The sequence below is a fragment of the Parus major genome, chromosome 1A (assembly GCF_001522545.3).
Source record: "Parus major isolate Abel chromosome 1A, Parus_major1.1, whole genome shotgun sequence".
Lineage (NCBI taxonomy): Eukaryota > Metazoa > Chordata > Aves > Passeriformes > Paridae > Parus > Parus major.
The window spans coordinates 49,291,849-49,319,405 of record NC_031773.1 but is presented as its reverse complement, the minus strand read 5'-3'; the positions used below and the strand labels follow the sequence as shown (position 1 = coordinate 49,319,405).

General features: G+C 51.7%; 2 protein-coding genes across 4 annotated transcripts; both read right to left on the bottom strand.

Moving 5' to 3' along the window:
- Positions 1-3,710: 3,710 nt before the first annotated feature.
- C1QTNF6 (C1q and TNF related 6) lies at positions 3,711-12,556 on the bottom strand. 2 transcript variants are annotated; one of them, XM_015628690.3, is made up of 3 exons: positions 12,367-12,556; positions 8,249-8,486; positions 3,711-6,725 (listed from the first exon to the last, which is right to left on the bottom strand). In XM_015628690.3, exons 2-3 carry the CDS (start codon positions 8,478-8,480, stop codon positions 6,178-6,180), a joined length of 780 nt encoding a protein of 259 aa, XP_015484176.1. In that variant the 5' UTR covers positions 8,481-8,486; positions 12,367-12,556; the 3' UTR covers positions 3,711-6,177. The 2 variants fall into 2 exon arrangements, with proteins under 2 accessions (XP_015484176.1, XP_018862373.1); XM_019006828.2 differs by lacking the exon at positions 12,367-12,556 and adding an exon at positions 9,363-12,162.
- Positions 12,557-20,831: 8,275 nt separating this feature from the next.
- On the bottom strand, positions 20,832-27,472 carry SSTR3 (somatostatin receptor 3). Of its 2 annotated transcripts, none has more exons than XM_015629134.3 (2): positions 25,009-27,472; positions 20,832-22,348 (listed from the first exon to the last, which is right to left on the bottom strand). In XM_015629134.3, the coding sequence occupies exon 2, from the start codon at positions 22,285-22,287 to the stop codon at positions 21,082-21,084; it is 1,206 nt and encodes a 401-aa protein (XP_015484620.1). In that variant the 5' UTR covers positions 22,288-22,348; positions 25,009-27,472; the 3' UTR covers positions 20,832-21,081. The 2 variants fall into 2 exon arrangements, with proteins under 2 accessions (XP_015484620.1, XP_015484619.1); XM_015629133.3 differs by having other exon boundaries at positions 25,180-25,895.
- Between the last annotated feature and the right edge of the window lie 85 nt (positions 27,473-27,557).

Below are 27,557 nucleotides of genomic sequence, written 5' to 3'. Positions count from 1 at the left end.
CAGGTGACAGGGCTTCATTGCCTGGAATGTCCTTTCTAGTGATCTTCCCCATGCCACTACTTCAGGGGAAGAATTGAAGACACATGAGGGGGAAAAAAGAGTCTATCGAGGTGAATGTGAGAATGGCACAAACCCAGAAAGGCACGTGTGGGGCAAACAGAATTCAGTGACCATCAGGCACCCCATGGAAGACACTTGCTCTAGGGCGCTGTCCTGTCAAACACCTGGAAGGTGGTCAGGGCTTCAGAGCAGGGGATCAGAGCAGTGAAAATGATGCCTGCAGGATGTGGGTCAGTTGGACAAGAGACCTATTGTCCTCCTTGTCCTCTGTGGACCATTTTTTCCTCTGGCTACTTTGCAGCATTGCATCTTCCCTCAGTAGCACCTGTGAGGCGTGGGCACGTCTGCCCCCTCAGAGGTGCACTGCAGCTCACACCGTCAGTGGAGGCACCTCTGCACTCCTCCATCCTCACCCGCACTGGCAACAGGAGCAAGTGTGTTAAAACGAGCCAAGGAAGAGCACACTGCCTCCCACTCTCACAGGGCTCTGTTTACAACCTTCCCAGGTAGATGGGGAGTTCCCTACTCCTTAGCTTCTCCAAGCTGAGAGCTCTACATCCTGCTCTGACCCATTTTAACTGTTGCAAACAGAGACTGGGAAAAGTGTGAAGTTTTGCAATAATTCGCAGGTAATTTGTGAGTTAAGTGACACAAACTGGAGAGACTGGGTGGTCTGTGGAATGAGAAACTGTCGGAAGCCTTTGATTTAAACCTTCTGCCCTGGCCCTCCCTGTGGTCTAACTGCAAGGCAGGAGATCACAGAGAGCTCGTGTGTGAAGGAGAAGGTATTTCATTAGTTGAGGGAGCTGTGCCTGTACCAAAGAGGCCTGGAGCCTCAGCAGCCTCTGCCCACCTCCTGATAGAATCTTCAGAGCCAGCCAGGCTCACAAAGGGCAACAGTTTCTGTTGGCAGGAAAGCGAGAGGTGTCCATGTGAGGTTGGTGTGTGTGGGTATAGGTGTGTGGGTGTCACAGCAGAGTGTGACAGCACCGAGCTGGCCTCTGAAGCCTGGCGTGACTGGGCAAGCGCCTGCTTTGCCACTGTGGTCAGAGAAGGGCCACACACCACATGAGGCAGTGGAACAATTGCCCTCAAATACAGCTGTGTCCCAGCACCCACACAGCCGTGAGCAGGATCCACATCCAGCTCTTCAAATCCTATGGCAGCTCCCAGCCAGCAATGGGAAGCTGAGAAAAAGGAGATCTGAATCCACTGCTGGCTGCAATCAGGGATGGAGGGAGGTGCAGCTCTGCCTGTGGCACTGGGCAATGCTGGTGGGGGTGTTGCATCACCCCCTCTCTGGACTCTGGGAGATAAACAAGGCTGAGGTGTGAGTGAAGCAGGTGGTCTGGGTGGTTGGGGAGAGGAGGAAGGACAGCAGGCTGCAGCAGAGGAGAAACCTGCTACAGTACAGCGTGGCAGCCCCTGAACAGTGCACTGGTGTGGGGCAGATTTGCAGCACAGCTGGCAGCTGAGGCAAGGCCAGAGACAATTCCTGTGACTGCCCCTCCTGTGACAAAGGCTCTGAGGGGATTTAGAGCCAGGTCCTGCTTTCTTGTGTCCCTGCTCTCGCTGGTGTTTTGGGTGGAGGCACATCCGCCTGTGCCCACCTGCAGGATCAAAGGTCTCCTTCATACTTTTCTTGCCCTGCTTCTCTCTTCCCCTTTCCCACAGCTATCACAGGGCAAGGAGCTATTGCAGGGCCTTCAGCTTCTCCTGACTTGTCCCTGGCACGTGTTTCCTTTCCCAGAGACAGCACCATGTCCTGCCCTTCACATCCTCCCTCCCGCTCCCTCCCTTTCATACCTGCAAGAGCAGGGACCTGCAGGAAGGCAGATCTCAGGAACAGCCCTGTGACAGATGCCTTGAAAAAACTTCAGACATGTCCACAGAGCCCTTTGCAGCAGAGTTTGGACCACTCTTTCAGGGGGAAATAAAAGCACAGCTCCAGGGGTAGTGCTGTAGCTGCACACCTGCTTTGCCCAGGAGAGAGATACTGCCTGTCACCAACCCCTGAATAACATTCCACAGGGCAGCTCCATTCCATGGAATAAACCACAGACCTGGGGTGAATGAATGAATGAATGAATCAATGAATGAATGAATGATCTCATGGCCTTCCAGGCACGAGTGCACTCACTGGCAGGGCAGCAGGGCTCATCTGACCCATTCTAGACCTTGTTCCTGCAAAGCATTGCAGGGTCCACCTTGCCTGAGCGGAGCCTCACCTACAGGTCAGCCATCCATGGCTGATGGGTGGCACCAGCTACAAACCCTGCCTGTCACCATGCATCTGAGCCCCCTGAGGAGACTTCAGGTGGCAGGCTGAAAGGTTGAATCATAGAGAACTTTTCTTGAAGATCTGGACACACTTTTCCAGTCCCCCCTCCTCCCTCCCTCTCTCTCTCCCTCTTTTCCTCACCTTTTGTAAGTGTGGCAAAGTCACTTCCAATCTGCCAGCATCTCACCTCAAGGAGCAGGAACATGCACAAACACAACTGCTACACTTCCCGAGGACACATTTTTATCTGCTTCCTCTGAAGTAAATAAAAAACGAGAAGAAGGCTGGGCTCTGACCTGACAGAGTATTGCATTTACTAAGATATATATATAGCCCCTGCCCTGGGCCTGACACAGGACCAAGGAGGCTTGTAGGGATGTGTATGATTATGTATTCTACCCTTTGCCAAATGAAGTGTCTGGTACACATCAAACCACAGGAGAAACTATGTGAAGGCAAATTAAACTCAAAACAGAAGGTCCTATATGGGCACCTCATCTTGTTTTTTTGCCTATCCTTCTACCTCAGCAGGAATCCTCTCAGTCCGAAGATTATAAACAAAACCCCATGTACCTTTTTGACTTGGACTGAGACCCCAAAAGGGATGTCCCTATCATTAGGATTCTACTCCTTCTAGATCTTTCACTCAAGCTTACAAGTCGCCAGTCCCTGCTCATGTCTTCCCTTCTCCCTCCCCTTCATGAGCAATTACCACTTGTCTTTGCACCTCTGACCTGACTCTCAGGCCTTTCTCATCACACACATGCATTCCAAATATGCATGTCCAGCTTAACTCTGGAACTCCCACGCAATCCAGTATTAGGAAGCACAAGTGTCCAGTCAACAGTTTACTATCCCTCCTACACTGTATTTCCTGGCCTTCAGAACTTGGCAGGGAAAAGAGAAATATCATAGGGAAAACAGAAAACACTTGTGCTTACCAAGTACTTGATTGAAGAATGTGCTAAAAATTTCATAAGATCAAGGGATCTGATCTCCCTTAAGAGAACTCTGACATTAACCCAGCCTTCTTCAATTTGAAGCCTACTCCTACAACCCATTGTATTGTCCTGGGATTTTTTTTTTGTAATCTCCAAAGAATCCTTTTATGAATTTTGCTGCAAGCTTTTCCAGCAAAAGGGTTGTCACAATTAGAAGTGTTCAAGCAGTAAATATTTTAAGGTAATGGTTCTTTGCAAAGGAAACAGACACAAGATTGCCAAGGATTACCCAGGGAAGTTTCAGAGCTGAGTTAGACTTTGTACCTTTACAATTACAGGTCAGTGTCTTTTCCATCACATCATTCAGCAATAACCAGAGCTAGAAGGAATAGGTTGGGAGAGAAAAACAGATTTAAGTGCAAAACAACCAAGGAAAAAAGTTTAATACCACTGAAAAAATATATATATACAAAAGTTCTTGGAGTTTGTTTGGTTTTGTTACATAAAGCACCATTAATTCCAGAGTACATCACAACTCAGCCTACTACACTTTCCAGAAAGCACCCAATACTCCTGAAATCTGATTTAGCACCAAGGGAATGCCATCTTGTTTAGCACCAGAAGCCTGTTAAACACACCCTTTGCCCCCCCTGCCCTCCTCTCACGTGCATCAGGCACCCTCTGGCTGCTGATGGGAAGCACAGGAGACCTGTCACCAACATTCAATCACCAAATAGGAAAGGAGAAAGAAGGAAGCTTGCTTATGGGGATATTCAGTGTTAGAGAGGCTTGCTTCTCTTCAGGGAGGCATGGGGCACTATACACTGTAAATAGACTGTATCTGGGTTTGCAGCCTGTTGGGGAAGAGAGAAAGGGATTCGGTCCTGAGCATCACCTGCAGCTTTCTGCTTCCTCTGCTATCTGAAATCCCGTCTCTGAGCAATTCCACACACTGCACCTGCTAAGGGAGAGGAAGAAACTCACAGTCTCCTTTAGTTTCCATGATCCCTTCATCACATGTTTCCCTGTGAAAAAATCAGCCTCGCCTTAGTGAAACTTTGTTTTTTACACCCATTGTCTCATTGACAGCGGTGGGGAGGATCCAGAGCAAATTTCCTAAGACTCACTACAGTCTGTACAGCTTCCCTAGAAAAGCATGGAGAGCAAGTAAAGAGGATAAGAGAGAAAATGCCCTGCCATTTTTTCAAGGTCAGTTTTAATATTTAGCCTTGGTCCCTGTTCCTATACTACCCTGGTCTGTGTGTACCAAACCTAATCTTGTATAATGATGCACAGCTCGTCTGGAAGAGCCCTGGAAGTCCCAGGTGCTATAGGCAGAGACTGTGGCTAATCATGAGACAGCAGAACCCGGTTAAGTCGGAAGATTTCATGATCATGATGAGCAGAGGAGAAATACCTGCATTTCTCCTGCTTGTCCTGCCCTGAGACTCAAAAAAGAGACAAGTCTTGGCACTGCTGTTTGTGGGAGCATCACAACATGTGGAAGTAGGTTTCCTAAAGTGCTGAGCCAGCCTCACCTGCTCCCCCCAGGACTGCAGCATCCCCTCCAGAGGAATGTGAGTGGGAGCAGGGTGAGACCAATATAAATAGTACTAGAAAACCCTACCACTGGCATTCCTTTCTCACTGCGACATCTCCAACCTGACAAAAAGAGACAGGGTTTGTTTTAGTCACATGCTTTTCTCAGTTACTCTGATGAGATTGCCAGAAAAGGGCATGGAGGATACGGCAGGGAAGCTTTTAACCCTTGGGCAAGGTGCTGTGGTCTCACCTCTAACTCTGTTCCACCACAGAGGCAAAGAAGTGACAGCCTGCTCAGGTTTGGAATTGACTGAACTGCAATTGCCTCTACAGCCTCGAGCTCAGGCCCTGAAACAGTGGTCCTTCAACACCAGTGTGGGAGAACCACCTTCAGGAGGACAATGAAATGGCACCTCTGCAAAGGAGAGCAGATTTGGGTTCGCTCTCTGGACTAGCTTCCCACAGCTCATGAGCCAAGACTGAGTAGCACCCCAGGGGAGGTGTGGGAGGGGGGCTTCAAGGTTTTCTCTCTCTCTCTCTCTCATTCTGTACTGCGATCACTAGTGGGAACAGAATGGTTGCCTCTACTGATTCATGGGCAGATGCCCATGAAGGGTCTGGCCAGGTGTCTGGCCCTTCATCTCTCTGAAGAGCTAGAGCTGGCACAGAGGAGGAAAATCCCACCAGGTCTAGGTTTGACAATCAGCCTGGACTCTGTGACAGAGAAGGATGTCCATGGAAAGCCAGTTTAGAAGGCCAACAGCTCCCTTTTTGGAAAGACAATATCTTCTCTCAGTGCTCCTACATCTTCCTTGTGCTACAGGAGACCATCAGACCCCAGTCCCCTCTCCAGAATTCAGATACCAGAGGTGACATTAAGACCTTGTTTGAGGCTGCAAAATTGGTATGTCTAGTTAGGATGGAGAGGAGCCAGGATGTACCTTGGCAGTGGGGACTCTCTAGTCCTTTCCACAGGAGACCTTTATGTATGAAGCCCCAGAGAGAGACACAGGCCCAGGAGCAGCATTTTAGCTTTCCTCTTGCTCTAGAAGCCTAAATGCCAGAGGGAGCTTGCTGGCAGATTGAGAAGCCAATAACCTAAGGTGGGGTTATGAGGTGAGGGGCAAGAGGTGGTAGTGCCATGATGGAAAGTGGACAGATACAGGCCTGGCTACAAGAGAAGGTGAGGTGGGAGCCAGCATGACAAGTTTCACACTCAGTGCCTGAGATTTGACAGGCCCATTTCCAAGTGGTTTGCAGTGGTTACGGGCAGTAAAGAGAGAGAAAGATTGAGACAGAGAGAGAGAGGAAAAAGGAAAAGGCCTAAGAGGCCCCAAGGAAGATGAGAGGCAGTTATTCAATGCTGGGCTTGACCAAGTACCCGCTGAAGGTGATGTACACATCAACATCATCACTGTAAATGGCATTCTCCCGCTCCCGCTTGTAGAGCCTCACCCAGATCTCATCATTTTCCTGGAGCTCCAGCATCAGGCTCTGGCTCTGCATGATGCTGCGGTCGCTGGGTTGGGCATACAGGATGACCGCCTCTTCTTCGTTGTGCATGATGTGCATGTAGGTCTCCTTGAAGTTCCAGGTGTGGACATTGAGGCTGAAATAGTAAAGTCCGCCCACTGAGCAGTAGAACTTGCCATTGAACATGTCGAAGTGGCTGTAGAGGTTGACAAAGACGGTGTCAAAGATCAAGACCTGGAAGCCCTCGCTGCTGTGCAGCGCTTTCTTGCGACCGACGGAGAACGCAGCGTACTGATGCTTGCAGGGGTCTCCCGCTGTGCCCATCTGTCCTTTACTGCCTTTCTGGCCCTGGGCGCCCCGCTCGCCTCGTGGTCCTTCTTTGCCCCATTTCCCTGGCATCCCAGGCTCTCCCCGATCTCCTTTCTCTCCTGCAGGAGGAAGCAGAGGACACAACTCAGTGTGACAGCAGAAGATGTGGAAGTGGTGGTGAGAAGGCCTAATGAGGAGGCAGAGGATTGCACACAAATGGGGCAATGCCAGAAGGAACACTTTGAGGGTGGGTCTCAATACCTCTGCTCCTCATGGGAAAGGAGCTCTGGGAGCGACTGGAGTCTCTTTCCCAATGAATCCCCTGCTCACCAAATGATACGGCTCTGCTGGAGGCACCAGGACCTCTCCCTAGGAGCCTTCAGCCTCAGAGGGAGCCCAGCAGTCCAAAGTACCACTTGACCTCTTCTTCCTCCCCTACATTCCTCTCCCTCCAGCGCAGCCTTGCCCTCCCACACACGTCTCCTGTGACCCAATTATCCACACAGGATGCACACCGGCCTTGCTGTAGGCTGGAGAAGGGCTAACACCTGTGGGGCAATATGATTAGGGAGGGACAATAGGGTGGGTCAGAGGGAAAAGATCCAAGCTGGCCTGGGCAGAGGCAGCATTGCAACTTAGAGGGATGGTTACTTTCACAACACTGGAATGCTTTGAGCATCCTGTATAATTAATACTGCAATTCTAACCCGGGCTGTGTGCACTGCCCATCACACACTTGGGCAGGCATCAATACAGAGAGAGACCAGCACCAGAATGTACTTTGTGTATACAGAGAAGAAATGGGACTCAGAGCAGCCTCCAGTGACAGCATTCAAAATCTGTATCTTGTTCTTTTCCTCCTCTCCATCCACTGCATGGTATTGAAGGTCCCCCTGTGACACCCCACTCTAGTCTAGGCATCTATCTGCCCTTCTGAGCTTTGATGGACTGCAGCTACTTCCAGGCAGAGCATCCACCAAGTTAACCCAGACAAACCACAGAGCTACAAGAAATGTGTGGCAGCATCCAGCTGGGAACAGGCTTTTGCCCACAGCAAAGGCTAAAAGGGGAGTCCTGAAGGGAGGAGCTGATCTAAAATAGGGAACCCTTTCCCGTTAGCCAAGCCAGCCACTGCAGGGTGGAATGAGCTCCAGTTGAACCCGGAGGTGCTCGCAAATAACTGCTGCTTCCCTTTGCCCTCCTCCCTCTCCCAAATGTGACCCACAGAGCTGGAGAAGGTTTCCCCACAACCTCCCTGGGTGCCAATGCTCTCCAAACGTGCTTATTTTGCAGATGATAAGGACTGTTCCTTCCCTCAGGCACTACAGTGAGTCTGAGACAAGGAATGTGTCCTCCCAGCTTGGCAAGAGGCTGTCAGTGCCACTCCTGTGTTAGCAAGGAGGAAGAGTTAGTAGCAGGCAGCATCCTGAGACACAGAGATCACAGCAGAGATACTCACTGACTTCCATCCCCCCCAGGCTACTCTTCATCACAGCACAAAACATCTAAACCCTGGGCACAGGGAATGCGGTCACTTATCCTCCAGGATGGCACAACCAGCATGCCAGCAATCCAGCTGTCACCTCCACTGCAATGCCATCAGTCCCTGAGCCGGTCTTGGCATCCCAGGGCAAAGACTTACCCTTCAGAATGGTGATGTTGATATAGGGACGGACCTCTGGCACTGGGTAGGGAAAGTGGTGGTGGCTGGGAGGGACTGGTGGGGTATCTGTGGAAGAGTCCAGTGAGTCACAACAGCGCTTGCAAGCACCAGGGCCTGGTTCTGTGAGGTTGGGTTCATCAGCGGGTGCCCCAAACACAACAAGAGGGAGAAAAAGGAAGGTCAGGGATGTGCGCAGGTAGGTTATGTCCATGGTGACCTGGGAAGATATGAGGAAGTGCCAAGAGTGAGGTATAGGAAGGGGTAGAACATAAGGGATGGAACAGAGATCACGATAAAACATCTTTCTGTGGTTGGAGCCAGGGGTGGGATGAAATGGCATTGCCCTGTGGAGGGAGCTTACATGCTTGTTCAAGGCTGCAATCTGAGCAGCAACCGCATGGCCCAAGAGGGTGTCCCACGCCCTTGTGCCCAGGCCAGTGGAGACTCGGTGCTGACCCTGGGAGAAGGCTTGATGCTGACTAGGCAAACCATTAAAGCCACTAGAATATTCAGGCTGGGACAGAGGAAGGAGACAGAATCATAGATTTGTTAAGACTGAAAAAGACCTCTAGGGTCATCGAGTCCAGCCTCAACAGTTCTTTAGCAAAAGCATGCTCTGGTAGGCTGCTCAATCTGTGAGAAGCCCTGTAAAAAATTTCCCCAGCCCTCCTATCACTGCGTATCAACTCTTTGTAGGAATCTAACCCCAAAATCCCCATGCCCCGGATGAAGCCTGGCCCACATCTCTCGGCAGAGATGCCTCTTCTCCTGTGGGCTGGGAACTTAACTTCAGCCCCCTCCGTTTCCCCACCGAATCCCACCCGTCCCGCCGGCTCGGTGCCCTCCCACCCATGCCCAGCGGGCTCTCAGGCAAACCCCAGCACCCCCAGGGGCACTCCCAGCTCCCCGGCTCAGCCTTTGGGCAGACCCGAGAGGAGCTGCTTCGCTGCCGACGGTGGAGGACGTGAAGCTCTGCAGCTTGCGGAGAAGAACGCTTACGAAAGACAGACACGCCGAGCAGCTGAGAAAGCCCCTCTCGCAGCCTGTGCCCCCCATCCTGCTGCCTGCCCCCCGGCACAGCGCAGCTGCTCACCTCCGGGGCCCAAGGCTCCCCTCCTCGCTTCCCAGCCCCTGCTCGCCGGCTCCCCTCTGCCTGCAGGGCAGGCCCCCGGGCCCATGGCTTTAAGGAAGCCGGCTCTTGGCACAGGCACTGCTCAGCGCTGGCTGGGTGCGCAAGCTAGGCTTGGACCGGCTCCCTCCCCTCTCCTCTCCCTCCTTCTCCCTCCCTGGCTTTGGGTGCTCTCCATCCTAAACCGGCTTGGGTTTCAGCGTCTTTTTAACTCTTTCCTAGGAAGTGCCTTTTCCTTGTACGTGTTGTTGGTTTGGTTTTATTCTCTGCCTTTTCACTTCCAGCCAGCAAAAAATGCAGTCAGCACAGACTGTGCCCTGTGCAAGGGGTGGACAGCAGCGGGGCAGTGTGCCACCCTTGGCATCTCAGGATGGACAAGGTAAGGTGCATTGGTGCAAGAGACAGACTTTCCTTCAGGCAGGATGCGGCAGGATTCTGCCCTCAGTCTTTGGCACATGGGACAGTCCCTTGTCCCATGCTTGAGTCCTTCACTTGGCCACACTCTCTCCCCAGCTGTGCCTGACCCACTCATAGTCCCCAAACTTCATCTTTCATTCTCTCCTGCATTGTTTTTCCTGCACGTCACTGTGGCCTCCTGCCCCAGGCATGATATTTCTAGCAGGAGCAGCTGCCAACTGGGAGAGGCATCAGTTTTTTTCCCTCTCTGGTCATCCCCTCTGCCTGGGCAGAGCCCCAAGCCTTGTGCTCCAGCACGTGTCATCCCCTGGTCATGTCCCCTGTTTAGGTCCCAGGCCGAGCATTTTGGATGGGAGGGGTGTGCCTGGTCTGAAGCAGAGCCTGGCTGCTGGGAGCTGCCTGCCAGCAAAACTGGGGATCTGGAAACAAACCCTGGCTCTGACCATTGTCCCCAGCTTGGCGCCAAGCTGACAAGCTTGTGCCTTTGGGGTATGCACAATGTGGCTGCACCAGAACGCTGGAATGAAGGGCATTTTGGGGGGGAGAAGAACGCAGGGTGGGAGAGATGGGAGATTTTTCTCACACTGTGGAGTCTGTTGGGAAGAGGATTAGAAGATTCTACCCTGCACCAAAACTGACCTGGGTATTTATACCCTGGGTATGTGGGGGGGTGTACACATACAGACATTTGGGAGGCAGAAGGAAGGATGGACAACTCCTCTGTTCTGCAGGAGTCAGAAATGCCAAGTCAGCGGTGTGCCTCCTGCAATTTCCAGTAGGAGCTGCAGAAGGCTCCAAGGTTTCTGAGGGGAATAAGGTTTTGAGCGTGTCTGTGTGTGCTGGGCCTTTTTTTTCCCCTGTTTCCCTTCTCCCATTTGTTTGGTTTAGGAATGGGAGGCCCCGCTTCCCAGAGAGTGGCTGGCGTTTGGCAGGACCCCAGAACCACTGGAGAAGCAAGCGGAAAACTCTGGGAAAATATGTACTGTGAGCTGTGGGGGGAAGGGAGGAATGGGGGCTGGGAGGCCTGGAGATATTCTCAGGCTGCCTGTCAGCCTGGAGCTCAATGAACATGGAGTGAACATGCCTTCCAGCTGGGGCAGGAAGAGGACGGAGAAATTCACTGCTGAGTGCATGAGCTCCTCAAAAGGCTCCAGCACTGATGTACAATGAAGTCCACTGCAAGTTGCCCACGTTCATCTGTGCCTCAGTTTCCCCTTTTGAGAGCAGGGGGGGAAGGTTAGGGCAATACTTCTTGCTAATGGAGCCTTAGCAGCTGACAGAAGAGGGTTTTTGTGATCAGTCATGTTGTCTACTCCTGACTGCTGCTGGTGGGAATTTTGGCAGCTGACAGTACTATTATAGGCAAGTAAATTTTCTGGGGTGCATGAAAACTTAGAGACTGATACTGAAGACAAAGCTCTTCTCTGTCCCAAAAAGGCTCCTGCAGTGCCTCTCTCAGGTTTTCCTGCCTGGCTTATTTCCAAACATGACACTACCCACTTTTGCAGTTCTTGGCCTTTTGCCTGGCCTCTTCCACCCTTCCAAGGGAAACAGGTAGCAGGGAGGCCATTGTCCTCATTTCCATCCCACATTTCCATCTGCACTCCTGAGCTGCTCACAACCAAGCAGATGTTCTTCACAGGGGACCTCATCAGCTGGGGCCTTTGCCTGTGCCTCATCTGACTGCAAGAACAGCTCACAGTGGGGAGGAAGCAGGACTTCATATTTAATGTCTCATCTGGGCTGAATAGGGACATGCCAAGAGCCAGAAAACAAAGATGTGCTCTGGTGGCATTGCCCAGCTGGGCAGAAGTTTATGCCAGTAAAGATACATTTGTTAGGGTGATATTGCCCTGCTCCCTGAAGAGAACAGTGTGTACCAGCAATATTTTGCCAGGGCAGCCACATTTGCAGGAGATTTTGAGAATTCTATCCAGTAAACCTGTGCCAGCCATATTTTAAAATGCAGTTCAAGCCTGAGGGCACCTTGTGTGCCCAACGATCTTCGCTCTCGCTCATCACACACTTTGCCTTGGAGGCAGCCCAGGGAAGCACTGTCCAGATCATACTGCAACTATCCCTGCTCAAAAGCAGCTGTTTCCTCCTCCTCCATTTCCTCTCTTTTCCTATACCCACCCCAACAGTGACAAAGTAGGGGGACAAAGACTGTCTCTACCTCAGTGGCTGCATCCATACTATTACCCCTCTCTACCAGAGGTATGGAGAAGAAAATTAATGTTTTCTGTCCTCTATAGCCCCTGTGTACAGCTCAGCTCCCCTGTGGCACGTGTGAATCATCTGTCCTGCTATACACACACACACACACACACACACACACAAACATAAACAATCAGCCCTCACAGTTCGTCCCTCACCAAACCTCCAGAGCTAAGGTATCATTTTCACCAAGAGGCAGAGCCCCTTCTCTTCCCCTTCCTCACTGCTTCTCCTCCTCCACCACAGCTGCCTTTCCTTCCCCGTGCTCCCCACACCTCTGTCCCTAATCTTCAAGGGCATCACAAGCTGGGAGGGGAAGCGGAGCACCTCTTACCTCCGCTCCCCTCTGCAGGGGTCCCACGCTGAGTTATCTGTATCCTGTATCCTCAGCTGCTCCTGGTTAGCAGCGCAGGAGGGAGGGCTGGCAGGGCCCAGCTGACTCCAGCCAGATGCTCGCCAAGTGCTCTTATGTAATTACTGTCTTTTCCATCCTGCCTCCAAGGCCTTTGTGAGTGCCTCCCCTCCTGCTCCGGCCCGTGTCAGGCTTGGCTCTCCCTCCCTCTCTCCCTTCTTCCCTCCCTTCCTCCCTCCCTTCTTCCACCCACCCTGCACAGCATCACAATTTGCTCAGCTCAACAGCTGATTCCTTCTGGAAGCAAAGTTCAGGCTTTTGGCTACTGCTGTTACTACCCTTGGAGAGAGAGCTCACATGTGTTTCAAGAGCTGGGAAGGGATGAGCAGCACTGCTCTGCACTTGTCTCCTCTCCATCACAGCCTGGCTGCTCCTGGCTACCTTTGCCTGGCCCTTCCGTAGTGCCTGTAAGTGGGGAGGGGTACACCTGAGACACGGAAAGGTGGTAATGCAGACTTTTGCTTCAGTAAGTTGTGGTGCCCTCAGGTTATCCTGTAACAGCAGCTGTCACTCTGCTGTACCAGGATTGCCGATCATCTCTGGCCAGGCAGCAGAAGAGGCTGGGAAGAGTAGGTGACCTTTAAAGGTCCCTTCAAGCCCAAACTAGTCTGTGATTCTGTGGTCAGATGAATCTTTTACAGCCTGTGGACTCCACGTCTGTGCACAGGGCTTGTGCAACAGCCAGCTCTTGTTACTCAAGAGCACCAGCATGGTACAAAGTTACTGGCTTAGAATGCTTTCTAGGTCTCTAAGGACCAGCAGACCTATTAGCTGTCAGCTGCGTGGCTACATTTCTCTTTAGACTTCTGCCCATGTGGGGCCTAGACCAAGCAGAAACGACACGTTCCCTGGCTTTATGCAGGCTGCTGCTGAGTTTGAAGGCACTTCTGCCAGAAGGGATTTCTGCTGTGTGCTGCTTGGCGGCCTGGCCTGTCTCACACAGAGATCAAGGCCTGGCAAAGTCTCTGCTTTTTTTTTTTTTTTTTTTTTTTTCCCCTTGCTGTGCATTGCTGAAATGCCACGTGGCTGAGGAGCAGCTGGAAGAGCCCTTCACCTGCACTCACTGCTTGAGCAAAGCTGTTGCTGGCAGTCTCCAATAGTGAGCGTGAAAGTGCGAGCTTGTCTCCCACTTCCCAGTGCCCCCACAGCCAGTCCCTGTGTGACACAGCTGAGCAGGGAGGGTACCAGACACTGGCTCACAAGCTGCACCAGCTGGAGATGCCTCACAGCATCACTCAGGCTGCCCCTCTCCCCATCAGCACCTTTTCCAACTTGAGTGTCCCATCTCTTACCCTCGCCTTGTGACCCTGCCTGTGAGACCAAAGAACTGCACTGGTATCCACCCCAAAATCTGGCATATGACTACAAGGACTACCCCTACTGCAACCAGAAAGAGTTTGCTGCCATGTGAACATCTAGATCCGGCAGCTTGGCTGGGTGGGAGATTCCAGGTGACACTGTAGCCTGTTTGAATCTGTTCTTAAAAATAACCTTTGGGCAAGCCTGCTGCCTTCTGCTTCTCTGTATCTGCATGCACCTGACGGCCCCCTCCTCCCATCCACTCCCATGAAGACACAGAAAATTTTACTCTTTTGCCATTCTCTCCTATGCACACCCCTAGACCTGCCCGTATCACTTATCAACAGTAGATCACTACTCAGGGCATATCAGCTCTCACAAGGAGCGCTGAGAAAGGTGCACAGCGGTTTGGGTGAGAAAACTTTCTTCAGAGATACCCATGAGCTTTCTCACCAAAGAAACAAGCACTTTGTGGAAGGGGGATGGGGTGGCAGGGCATGAGTGGACAGGTGGATGGGCAAGGAAGCTGGTGTTTAAGAGCTCACAAACTCTTGGATCTGGGTGGGGTGCTTTCTACTAAGGGAACCAGACTGACATGACAGAACTGTAGAATCACAGGGTGGTTTGGGTTGGAAAGGACCTTCAAGATCATCTAATTCCAAGCCCCCTGCCATAGGCAGGGACATGTTCCAGTAGATCAGGTTGCTCAAAGCCTGGCCTTGAATGCTGCCAGGGATGGGGCAACCACAGTGTCTTTGGGCAACCTGTGCCAGTGCCTCACCACCCTCACAGTGAACAATTTCTTCCTAATATCTAATCTAACCCTGACCTCCTTCATTTTAAAGTCTTTCCCCTTTGTCCTATCACTACATGCCTTTGTGAATAGTCCCTCTCCAGCTTTCCTGTAGTCTTCTGCTAGGTACTAGAAGGGACTATAAGATCTCAGTGGAGCCTTCTCTTCTCCAGGCTAACAACCCCAATTCTCTCAGCTTCTCTTCACAGGACAGATACTCCAGCCCTCTGATTATCTTCATCACTGTCATCTTGGACCTGCTCCAACAGGTCCATGTCATTCATGTATTGGGGGTCCCAGACCTGGATGCAGCACTCCAGATGGAGTCTTACCAGAGGAGCAGGATCACCTCCCTCGACCTGCTGGCCACGTTTCTTTTGGTGCAGCCCAGGACATATCCATGTCTCTGTGCTGGGAGTGCACACCTCTCACACCTGCACAGGTCCCTCTGGATGTCTGACACGAGGAGGGTTGGCACGGAGAGGCACCACTCCCGCCTGGCAGCACAGTGCTAACCCCGGTGAGACGGGCAGGAGCCTGGCCGGGTTCCCTGCAGCGCCGCACCTGCCGGCTGCTGCCCGCTCCCCTCTGCGGGACGTGCCGCGCATCCCGCATCCCCGCATCTCCCGCATCCCCCGCATCCCCGCATCTCCCGCATCCCCCGCATCCCCCGCATCCCCACATCCCCCGCATTCCTGCATCTCCCGCATCTCCCGCATCCCGCGCATCTCCCGCATCCCGCGCATCCCCGTGTCCCCCGCGCCGCTCAGCGCCGCCCCGCCCTGTCCCTCCCGCCCCTCTGCGTGTCCCCCGGAGGTGTCCCGCCTGCCCGAGAGCGAGGCAGGATCGGGACGGGTTCTCGCGTCCCTTCCGCCCGCAGCTCCGCAGCCGCTCCGGCTCCCGAGCACGGCGGGGAGCCGCGGCGGGGCACTGCCCGCCCAGGCACAGTTCGCCGGCGGAGACATCGGTAGTGCCGTGCCCCGCGGCCCTGCTTGTCATGTAGAGAAGGCTGCTGTGCTGCAGCCCCGGCACGTGTCCCAGCCCGGCTGCATTGACGCACTGGCTTTGCGCGTGTGTCTGTTTGTGCATGACGTGCCGAGTGTGAGATCTGCGTGAGCCGGCTGCGTGGTGTGCGGCGTTTGCACAGTTTATGCTTGGGAAGGCAAAGAACAGCAATTTTTCATGAGCAAATATTTGCATATTTTCCACTCGTTCGAGCAGATAAAGCATTTCACTTCTCTGTTGGATCCTCAGGAGACAGCTAGGAGCATCTTCTTTTTAAAGGTGTTTCCCTTTTTTGTATTCCCCTGTCTCTTTTCTCTGGAGGCTACTCCATTACAACAGCACTTCCTGCCCCCTGCACACACCCCCTGTATAACAGCAGAAAGCAGAACATGGCCTGGACAGTTTTGCTGTTGCCTGAGCTGAGCTGCTGTGATTCCCTGCTGATGACAAGCACAGCGGCTCCCTAACACAGCTTCAAATGACATTATGTGTGGGCTGTGTTGGTAACAGCCTGGAAACACACCCTGGGTTCTCCACACTGGAGCCCCTCTGCCATCACCATTCACTGCCCTTCCAGTTTTCCTCCTGAAGATCCACTGCAGAGCAGAAAGGTCACGCTGAACAGGTCTGCAGCTGCCCCAGACCACCACTGTGTGGTTGGGTTTGGTGGGTGGGTGCGTGTGGAGGGTCCTTGGCAAGGTGTAGATGCCCTCTCCCAGCCTGAGCCTCTGTGTGCTCACATCGAGGTGAATGTGCCGCGTTCTTGGCCCCCGTGCTTTGGCTGGGGTCTGGGACACGCAGGTCTGGCTGTGTGGGCACCTGTGTGGGTGGCCCCATATGCTGTCAGGCACACATATATCTGCTTGAATCCATGTGTGGCATGGATGCCTGTGTGTTTACACACATCCACCCAGTGGCAGACACACACACACACATGCAGTCATATAATAAACACTCATTTGCATGCACGCACATACAACACATACAAATGCCTCTCTGTCTGCTCTTGTGCAGAGACCTGGTGTGAGCACAAGCTCTCTGACAGAATGGGTTCCCCGTGTTTCTATCACCCCATCTGTAATTACACATTTGCTGGGAAGAGGATTGCACAATGCTGCTGAAATCATTGCAGCCCTTTCTAGTCTTGCAGCTATGATCACTACGTGACAAGAATGAAACCTTTTGTGCAGCACAGGGCTTGATGGAGCCCTTATCTCTGTGTCTCCGCACACAGAACAGAAAAACTCTTTTCCATATCTGACTGGAGCAAATCCCCCCTGAACATGTCCAGACTTTCATTTAGCCACTGCACATGGTCCCCATGGCCTCTGGGTTGCCCAGAGTCAACCACACCATCGTTAAGGAGAGGGAACACAAGGGCAGTCAGATTAATGCCATTACCACAGAAAACTCTGGGGATTCACCAACAGGAAGACAGCACTGAGGAAAGAGAAGGGGTCATGAGGCAGTGACCTCCTGACCATCATTCCAAATGCCTCTTCCTATGAAAAACAGCCTTTAAATCAGTGGTGATAGTTCGAAGAATTTTGTGGCATTTGTTTTCTCCTGATGAATTTCGGACAAGAAATACCTTTTCCTTCCCCTCCCCCAGTCTTATTCTCTGTTCATCTTCATTTTTTATTTCCCCAATTTGTCACTGCAAAACAGGATACAGCCTAGAGGGGTGAAGAAAACACAAGACAGAAAAATGTGATGCTTGTGTCTCTTTTCTTTTAAACCCCTATTTAATCAAAAATCTCCATATTTATTTTTTTTTCCCTGCAGATCTCCCTGGAACACATTTTGTTTGCCCCAGCAGGCTGCTCTGCAGAGCTGCCTTGGTGGGAGCTCAGATTCTGTGTGTCAAAATGATGTCTCCTTGGCACAATTGCTTGGTGCTGGCATTGCAGTGCTTGGGCTCTTAAGGAATGTTGGTATTTTAAGAAGCCAACCAGTCGACGGAGTTTCTTGAATGGTGATTTGCAGCAGATGGAGCTGCAAAGGCGTGTGAAATGAAGTCTCAGCTCAGTTTGGTGGTGAAGGAGACTGTCTCTGTTAAGTGTGTTGGCAGCTGGGAAGCTCCCCCCATCTCCCCTACGGCAGCTGGGCTGCTGCTCCATGGATAAGGAAACCCATCCTACATCTGCCCCCCAGCCACCTGAGCTGCTCCCTGTGAGGTCCTTGCTCACAGTCATATACCTTCTTCAGTGCCTGGTCATCAAGCACAAGCAGTGCTACAAGCTCCTCAGATAATACAATTTCTGCTCTGTCCTGCAGGGATTGCTCTGCCGGGGGAGTCCAGCATTCACCTGGCTCTGCTCTTCTCTGCGAGAGAAGCAACACAGACCGGAGGGTGAAGTGCTGTGTTGTCCATCTATCTGATCATTTGGTAGCCAGCTCTTTTAATCTTTCTACCACTTGTTGCCCCTTATAGAGGCAGAAGCTTTGGCAGTCCATCCTTACTCTGCCAGGATTTCTTGGTTGTGTTTCACCCAGTGGATGTTGCAGGAGCTCCCCAAGAAACTAAAACACAGGCTTTTTTTAGTCCAGCAAACTGTATCCCACGCCCAATGAATAGTTTGGCTGATTTTTTCTGACTGGGGCCCACACTGTGGGAAGCATGGATTGAAGGAGAAAAAGATGTAAAGACATAGCAGAAGATAGAAACTGGCTACCAAGCTCTTTCTTTTCCCCGTGAGCTGAGCCTGCACTCCCGGGTGTCTGACTGTCCCTGCTCAGGGCAGTGCTGTAAGGGCAGCTGAACAGTTCCTGTGTGGTCTGGCAGGCAGCTCAGCTCCTGAGGCTGAGCCTGCAGGCATGGACAGCTTGGGACCAGCATCCCAGGCTTAAAGAGGAAACATGAGGATGTAGGATTTCAGGGGACAATCTTTGTCATGGAGGTGATGGCAGTACCAGTGGCTGAGAGCACAGCTGCAGGTGTTTTGGCTGGTTGTGCCTGCCCACTCTTCCTCTGCTCTCTAACCTGGCTAGGAGGTGTCTGTTCACCTGAGGCCCAGTGACAGTCCTTTTCCAAAGCTGGGTGCCCTGCACTGCAGTTCTGATGCCTGCCAGGCCTTCACGTCTTCTCACATTGCCTTTGTGTGACCTTAACTCTTGCTTCCTCATAAAGTGGTTCTGTTCCCACGATCCTCAGCTGCTGCAGCTTGTTCTGCTTCCCAGCTCAAGGCTTTTGGCTTCTGTCCCAGCACACCCCACCCCATGCCACTCCTTCCCTTCTCTTACCTTCTCTCAAGTGACCCGTGAGATATCTTTCCATTACCCAGCTAGCTCCCAGAACCCTAACCCTCCACAAGTCACCTCCTGCAACATCTCCTGACCTCAGGGAGGCATGTGTCCTTCTGGTGGGTCCCTCCTTCCCATTTCTCAAAATTGTTTGTGGAGAAAACTGCCCAAAGGGCTGCGGTATGAGGGCTGTTTTGGCGGCTGTAGCTTAGCAATGCCATTCATGGAGAAGTTACAAGTGTAGGGACAGACATTTTAGGAGAGCTTCCGGAATGAAGCCAAAGTGGAGAGAGAGACCTTCATCCCACCCACCCTTGTACAGCACTGCTCCTCTAGCCTGCACACTCGGATGGGCCCATGCACAACTTCTCTCCAACAACCAGCGTTCAGGAGCAAGCACTCATCCAACTCCACAGCAGCACACTCGCTCTCCAACTCTTGTCCAAGCATTCACATCCGCACTTAAACATCCTGCAATTGCATAAACACACTCCCTCATCTGTGTTTATGTATGCATACCCCTCTAGGTGTCCCTGTACACATGTGCACAGCTCCAGCAGATGAGTGTCAGTGCCCAGGACTGGCACCAGCCTCCCACCACCCTGACTCCCCAGTCTCCGATCCTCTTCAGCCATCCCCATACAGGTACAGTCCAGGGAACAAAGTTTTGCCTACTTTTCTGTCAAAACTACCTTTGTGTACATGCAGACGCATCATTTGTTGACCATCCTGAGCCAAAATACTCTACCACTTCCCAGAGGATAAATTGGTTCCTAGTATTGCACAGACTCTTCACAAGCACAGCTCTCACACACTGGAGATCCCCTGACCTCTGTCTGCCTCCTGCCCCCATCCTGAACTGAGAGACGTCTTCATCTCTTGTATCAGCCAAACATGATTCCATACAGAGATTGACTCAACTCAAAGACATTGTGTATTCTCAGGAGAGCCAAATCCATAGCATCCCCTCCCCTAAACGTGTAGAATGGTTTTGCCCACCTGGTCTTCCAAGTCCAAAGGCTTTTTCTTTATTTACAGTAAAGCTTAAGGAGAAGAAAAGAAATGCAGCTCATGTCTCATTGCCTTCTTCTCTACCCTTGTTACACCTCCCACCAGGGCAAAGAGGCACCAGGAGAACCCTGAGGAATGCGAGGTGCAGAAAAAAAAATTTCAATTTTTTTTTTCTCTTAGGTAAGTCTTGACATCCTGCCCAGAGCCTGTAAGAGCTCTGAAAAGAAAGAGGAGGTTCTGAGCAGTCAGTGGTCTCCAGCCATGACCAAGACAGGCAGGAAATCTGTCCCCCAGACTTTTTGAAGAACTAGAGAGGGGCCAGCCATGCATGCAACTGGCTGGTATGTCTTTGCTGCAGACATTTCTCCTTCCTGTTCATGTTTTAAGGTAAACCACTTCTCATGTTTATAAGGAGTGTAGTCAAGGCACTAGACTGCCTACATATGGCATTTACACCGTTTGGGGACTTCCTTGAGGTGCCACCATGAGATGGCAGCCTATGCCCTCCAAAGCTGGGTCATCTAAGGGCAGGTCATGGCTGTAGGCCTGGCCTTGCTCTCTCTGTACCCTCAATGCCCATCACCTCTTCAGCTTTCCCTAAATGCAGTCTGCCCTTTACCTGGTGTTGCCTGGTTTGCTCCTGGTGGTGAATACGATGCTTATTCTTCAAAAGCCACTGGCCTATGGAACTGCACAATGTTTATTCTGTAGGAAGAACTACTCAAAAGCAACCAGCCCAGTTGTGCCAACTTTTACCAGTTCACCAGGAGTTCAGGTTTGACTTTGGGGTCATCAGCCACTACCACGAGACTCCCAGGACAGAAGAACACATGTGTAAAGGAGAGGGAAAATACATCAGTGATTTTGGGGAAATTAATATCATGTGTATGTTTATTCTGGGAAAACCCATGAGCATGTATGCAAAATATAGTATATAAATGGGAGCTTTTTCTGTACTCAGCATGCATGATATTTGGAAGGGGATATTCACTCATGCATCCAGCCAAATAAAGAATGCCTGGTTCTTATTGCTACATTAGTGTTAAGGAGGTTTTATTTTTACCAATTTCTGGTAACATTGGTACCACACAAACCTCAGGTGTCTCTTTCAAAGCCAAGAACAATGCCTTGCTTCTTCCACAAGATCATGGAGCCCTATTAATCTTTAAGCATACTCTTGGACTTTATTATTCCCTTGCATCAGTGTCTCCCATTGCCTTTGAAAGCAGAGAAGGTGAAGGGGATCCCATGTCCCGATGTCTCTTTCCCCTGCACCACCCCTTTCATCATAAATAACTGACATGCAACTTGTTGCTCTTTTCACATCCCGCAGGCTCCTCGGGGAGCGGTTTTTGCTCATTGCTTTTTCCTTCTCCGCTGCTTAGAGGGCGCTCCTGCCTCTCATTTCCATTTTGGGTGATCTTGCTGATCTCACCCTCTTCCCTTTCGTCATCAAACTTCTCTGGGGGGCATGCTGGCACCTCCTGGCTCTGGACTCGGCGGGACGGCCTGAAGATGGCCCTGCGGAAGCCCTGCTTGAAGCGGTAGGAGAGGAAGCCGTAGATGATGGGATTGGCGCAGCTGTTGGCATACGGCAGCACCACCACGAGGAAGTAGACTCCAAAGAGGGACGGCTCCTCTGGCAGCGGGCAGACAACATTGATTATGTTGAGGACGTAGAAGGGAAGCCAGCAGAGGACGAAGACAGCCACCACAGTCACCACCATGCGGGTCACTCTGCGCTCTGAAAGCTTGTGCTTGGAGGACAGAGCCCTCACCCGCCTGCCAGAGGAGCGAACCTTCACAACAATCAGGAGATAGCAGAGGCAAATCACCAAGAGTGGTCCAAAGAAGCCCAGGGTAGCAGTGTAGACAATGAAGCCAGCTCTCCACACCGAGGCAGGCTCTGGCCACTGGATGTGGCATGTACTCATCCCTAAAGGGACATCTGAGAAGACAACCACGGGCAGCACCACTATGGAAGACAACACCCACACGGTTACACTCACGGCCTTGGCCACCCGTGCTGTCCTCCATTTGGAGGACTTCCCTGGGTGGACCACAGCCAGGTAGCGGTCAACGCTCATCACCGTCAGGCAGAAGATGCTGGTGAACTGGTTGATGGCATCCACGGCCATCACCAGGCGGCACATGAAAGAACCAAATGGCCAGTAGGACAGGGCATTCTGCGCAGCCAGGAAGGGCAGGCCCAGCATGAAGAGCTCGTCAGCCAGGGCCAGGTTCAAGATGTACACGTTGGTCACCGACTCGCTCACGGAGTGCCGCAGGACCACATAAATGACCAGGGAATTCCCAGCCAGCCCCACCACACAGACAATGAGGTAGACCACGGGGATGAGGACACCGCTGACAACCACACCAGGGCTGTCGGTGGAGGAGCTGTTGAGGGTAGTGAAGCCTGCCCAGCTACTGGAGGCATTCCCCTCCTCCAACACTGCCGGCGTGGGGAGGCTAAAAGCAGAAGTGTCCATAGCAGAGGCAGGGAAGAGGGCAGGGGGCAGTGTCCTTGCAGGATCAGTTAGCAATCTGGAGCTGAGGGGAGGAGAAAAAAACATTGATACTGGGGACATGACAGCTGAACAAGCCACAGGTAAAATCACCACATTAACTGTGTCTTAGGTATGGGCAGGCACGGGAAATCAAGGGGAGTTTGTGGATGCTGGCAGATGCTGGAAGGTCTACGACAGTATCAAACTCTTCTAGTCCTGCAAGGCACAGTGGACATGGAGGGACAAACAGGGACATGGCTCAATGTGGGCCTCTCCTCTAGTGAAAGATCCTCTGGGGAAAGAACTAGACTAGCATAAGGACAGGGAAAGTTTTCATTATCTGCTAAGAATCTGATGCTGAGGACATGGTCACCAGGGGCCTGGTTCTCATTTATGAGTGGCAGGTGCTTTACAAACAAAAGAGGGAAAAGCATCCAGTGATAAAGTGCCTTTCCAGCTCTGACTTTCCTATTCTCTGAGTATTTAGTCTCCTGCTTGCTGAAGCTCTTTTTGGACTGGCCAGGTTATTGTTTTCCTTCTCCCCACAGGAGAAGGAAAAGCACATTCAATCCAAGCAGAGAGGCTTAGCTCAGCACCTGCCTTCCTTAGCTGAGGAGCCCAATTGCTCGTCATGTCAGGGTTTGGCATGGAAACAGCACTCGGCTCACTCAGAGACAGCCTTGAGCAAACAAGCTCTCCATTCACCACCAGCTCGCTGCTGACGCTGGGTGAGGAGCTGCAGGGAGACAAGGGACAGTTAAAGGAAGGACATGCCTTTTGTCAGGGCTCCATATGTGAAATACAGAGCCCAGCAAGTACTGTGGACCAGAGACACCCTGGAAAACCAAATGCAGGGGAGATTTGTGTTTCTTTCAGGATTACTCCATATCTGGAAAAATTTTCTGGAAGTGTGGACTGGCAGGGTCATCCCCTTGAATTAGGTCCTTGGAAGGGAAGATGATTTGGTGGAAGTGAATGGGGGCCTTTTTCACACCTCAGAAAATCTCTTTGGGCTCTGAAATTCCTTTTCTATTGAAATTAAAACTGAGGATGTCAAAGGAAAGGACTCCCAACCTTAACTATTTTTGGGAGGCCAGAGACACTCCAGAGATTTTCTCATGGATGTGATTTTCTGTAGCATCACAACTTTCTTCACTGATGTCTAATATTACAGTGTTTGGGGTTTTTTGTTTGGCTGGCTTTTTGTTACTTGCTTGTTTGTTTGTTTGTTTTGTAGGTGCCATTCCAAGTTCTGGAAACCCTAGGGGAGACCTGAGCTTTACATAGACTCCTTGGACATCACACAGGCGAGCCAAACAGACCCCACAGATGTATCAAATTTTATGCTGAAAAAGTCTCATCTCATAGGCCCCATAAAAACAGTTGAACAACTACGTCTTAAGGCCATTCCTACAGGCTATTGTATAAATATTTCCTGCATTAGAGCATCTCAGCTTTGACAGACTGGGATTGCTTAGATTTTCCTAATTTTCAGGTGCCTTGGGCTGTGGCACACTGTCCTGACAGAAGCCCATCTCATGGGGTCCTGCAGCACTGGGTGGTCCCACACATCACAAGTGGCTGCAATGAATAGGCAGAGTAGGAAGTGACTTGAAATTCTAAGTTGAAGGATGTTTCCTCTGATATTTTTTCCAATTCTGTTCTAGTGACACAACTTGTAGGAGAAAAGAGGAGGATATTGGCCGCTCTAGGGATGAAGATCCCTACAAAAGGTGGCAGAAGTCAGAACAGTATGTTCATAAAAGGATGATCCTCTATAAGATGAAGACATAGATAGGAATCCATTTGGATGTTCCTCCTGCATACAAAGAAATTTAAAGAAGAAAAAAGCCAAACATTTGGAGCCTTACAAATACCAAATACGGATGGAGATACTCCTGGTAGAGCTGGAAAGCATTTGGAGAAGTGTCTGGGGTCCAGACCTCAAACCTAGTTGCTCAGACTGTTGTTTAGCAATACAGTAAATCCAGCTTCAGGGTATCTTCAGAAGCCCTATCAAAAATGCTAAAGAGTGCAACTAAAAGCATGGATTTCCTATAAACTGATTTTCCTGCTCAGGCAGCTGCAGGGGAGAAACTTGATCTTTAAGCAGGCGGGGTCTGTTGCTGCCATTCTAACTTTGCCAAGTGCCATGTACCAGCTCAAATGCCATGTCGCACATTTTGGCTAGTTTGGCAGAAAAAGCAGTGGGCACCAGTGCTCCATCTAGTTCGGATCGACTCTCCTGGTTGCTCTGGCAGCACATACATAGGTAGGAGTTGGTGAGGATCCCTGGCCTCAGACTGATGCTGTGTTGGCATCCACTTGGATCTGTTCCTGATGCGGACAGCACCTGTTGCAAGAGGCTTAGGATCCTCTAACAGGTGCTACCAGAATATGCCTGGTTCATGCAGCTGGAGAGCAGGAAGAAGGCAGAGAGATAGGAAGAGATGGGAAATTGGCACTACTTCTTTCCTTAGGGGAAAAAACATAAATATATATATATTTATATATATTTCTGCATTGAATGAGAGGAGGAGGTGGATGCTGAAAGCTAAGCCTAGTCCTGGTAACAAACCATGGATAGCAGCTGGGAGGGACAACACAGCCAAATAACCTGCACCACCCCCTCTTGGCCCCCTCCCCTCCTGTCCCCGCTGTTTTCCCGCGGCCCTGCTCCAGCTCAGGACTCTCCCGTCTCACCTCGGGCTTGAGCTCTCTCGTAAGGATCAGGCTGGACTGGCAGAGTTGGAGGGTCGGCAGAGGGGGGTGGTCGGCAGGTTTTCTTCTCTGGAACTGCAGACTTAACTTCTGCATGGACTCATGCCCGCGGGAGACATCTGGCAAGAGCGGGCAGAGCCGCCGGGTACTTACATGTCGTCGGCATGTACATTTTCCTCCGCTTCCCCGGGAGAATCCGTGTCATGCTTTTCCCCTTCCCCTTTCCTGAACGCGGCAGAGCGAAGCGCTCCCGGAGGGAGCGAGCCCCGCCGATCGCTGCCGGCGGTGCGAGTCCTGCTTGCCGGACTTGCCCATCGCCCCCGCCGTGCCTGGCGTGGGAAGGGGCCCGGGGAGGGCGGGGGGATGCGCGGCCCCTCAGCCCCACGCCCGCGGGTCCCTCCCCCGCGCAGCCCCCACCATCGGCGGGGCTCGGGATGCGGAGCGCCGGTACCGGGGGACGGGTGCCGGCAGCCAATGGGCGCCACGCACGGAAACACCGGCAGGAGAAGGAGGGGATGGAGGGGATGGAGGGGATGGACGGCAGGGCAGGAGAACAAAGATGAGCGGGGGGAGATACCGGGTTGGAGAATAGAAGCGGGAGAGGGAGGCGCAAGGAGATGGGCAGAGGGATAAGGGGAGAGCAGAAGAGGGGAGGATGAAGGAATGAGGAGTGAGGTAAAAGATGCTGAAGACAGCGGAGGGAAGAGGAAGAAGAGAGGGATGCAGAGAACAGCTATGTGGTGAGAGAGTGGCTTGCAGGAGGGGGCGACTTGGCTCGGCTCTCCTAGCCTGCGTCTAAAATCCAAACCTATTTGGACAACTTTATGTGCAGCCAGTGCTGCTGAAAGGAGAGCCGATGAAGGCACTACAGGACTTCAAAGCTGTCAGGCCTCTTTAGGCTAGAAGTTGGCCAAAATGCTGTCTGGAGACACAGAAGAGAGAGGAGTCCTCATTGCGGAAGGATTGGCATGGGTAGCACCCAGAGGTTTTCTTCACCGGGGCGGGCATCTGGAGCACCCTGCAAGAGCCCCCAAGCTCCTTTGTTAGAGGAAACAGAGCCATGTAACTGCACAGCTCCACACAGCTAACCCTTGCAGGACTTGTTAGGATAAGCACTGTCATAGGATCACAAATTCCAGGTCTCCAGGTCATTTCCTCAGTGCTCTGAGTTGTGCCCCATTCTCCAGTGGGGGGCTATGCAAACTGCTTAAATTGTGTTGGAATGAGAGCTCAGCCTGTGCACCTCCACAGGTAGGCTGATACATGAATTTTGTTTCACACACATCTTATGCATTGCTGTACTTGATAGGGGATGGGGCAGACTGAAAAAGTAAAAGCCAAGGCTTGAAAACTGGAGAGAAGTAATAAATCACTGGGAATATATTGCGTTGAGTCATGCTTAAGATGCTTAAGAGAGGTCAGACCCCATTTTCAAGTACTTCATGTCCCTTGCCCTTTCACAGGGATATGCCCATACCAGAGGCTTCATTTTTACTCTTCTGGAGTTACATTGACATCATTTACATTACCTTTGGATGGGCCTGGGCAATTCATCCAGCAGCCCACGTGCAGTGCAGATATTTGCAGAACACCCTGCCACAGGGTGCCTGCCAGGGTTGCTGTGAACTTTTTCAGCAGGTAATGTGTCACATCACTGAATTAACTGCCTTATTCATACCTGACCATGAATTGAAATTGCAGAAATTTCCCTGGCAGCAGGGTACCTCGGGAGCTTCGCTGTGTCTGGTTGTACCTGGCATCACCAATGCACCTCCTCAGTGCAGGAAGCAGACTGTGAAGCTCAGAAGTGTTGCTGCATCCAGGAACAGTAATCTGACTCAACTCCATAGTTTCTCTGTGCCCTCCTAGGACTGCAGGATTTTGCAGTGCCAATCATCACACCCTGAGCCCTCCTCTCTCCTGCAAGTAGTGGCAGTAGCAGCCACCCTGTAACACTTACGCTCAAGTCCCTGCAATGCATCAGGAAAGCAGGTGCTCACAGCTGCCAGATCCATAGTACCGCTGGGACCACTCTCCTCAGCTTAATTTTAGTGTCTTGGAGGCAATTTGTCTGGACTGGTGACTCATTCCTCCCTCTTTAATTTTTTTCCCTGCCCTCCCCCTTCTTATTCTCACTCTGCCTGTGTCTGATAATGTGAGAGTGCCAGAGCTTAGAAGGATTAATGCAGCAATGTTTTGGTGAAAAGATGTCCCCAGCAAGCTGCGAGGGCAGTCCCCACAGAAAGAAGTCTGCGTTCAGGTGTCCCCTCCCAAAGCCCGCATCCCATCCTCTGTGTGGCACAGAGGGGAGACAACTTTTCAGCTGAGAACTTAGGGCACAGCTGAGAACTTAGCAGCATGGAGGATGAACCAGGCCTGGTCTCATCAAACTACAGCAACTGGGGCTCACCAGGCTTCATGTGGTGCTGCCTGGGTTGTCGCTGCTGAAGGAGGGGCACAGCAGGGAGGGGCCTCCAGCCCAGCTGTCCCATTGCTCACAGCCGCAGGGCTGTGTCCCCCTGAGGTGCAAC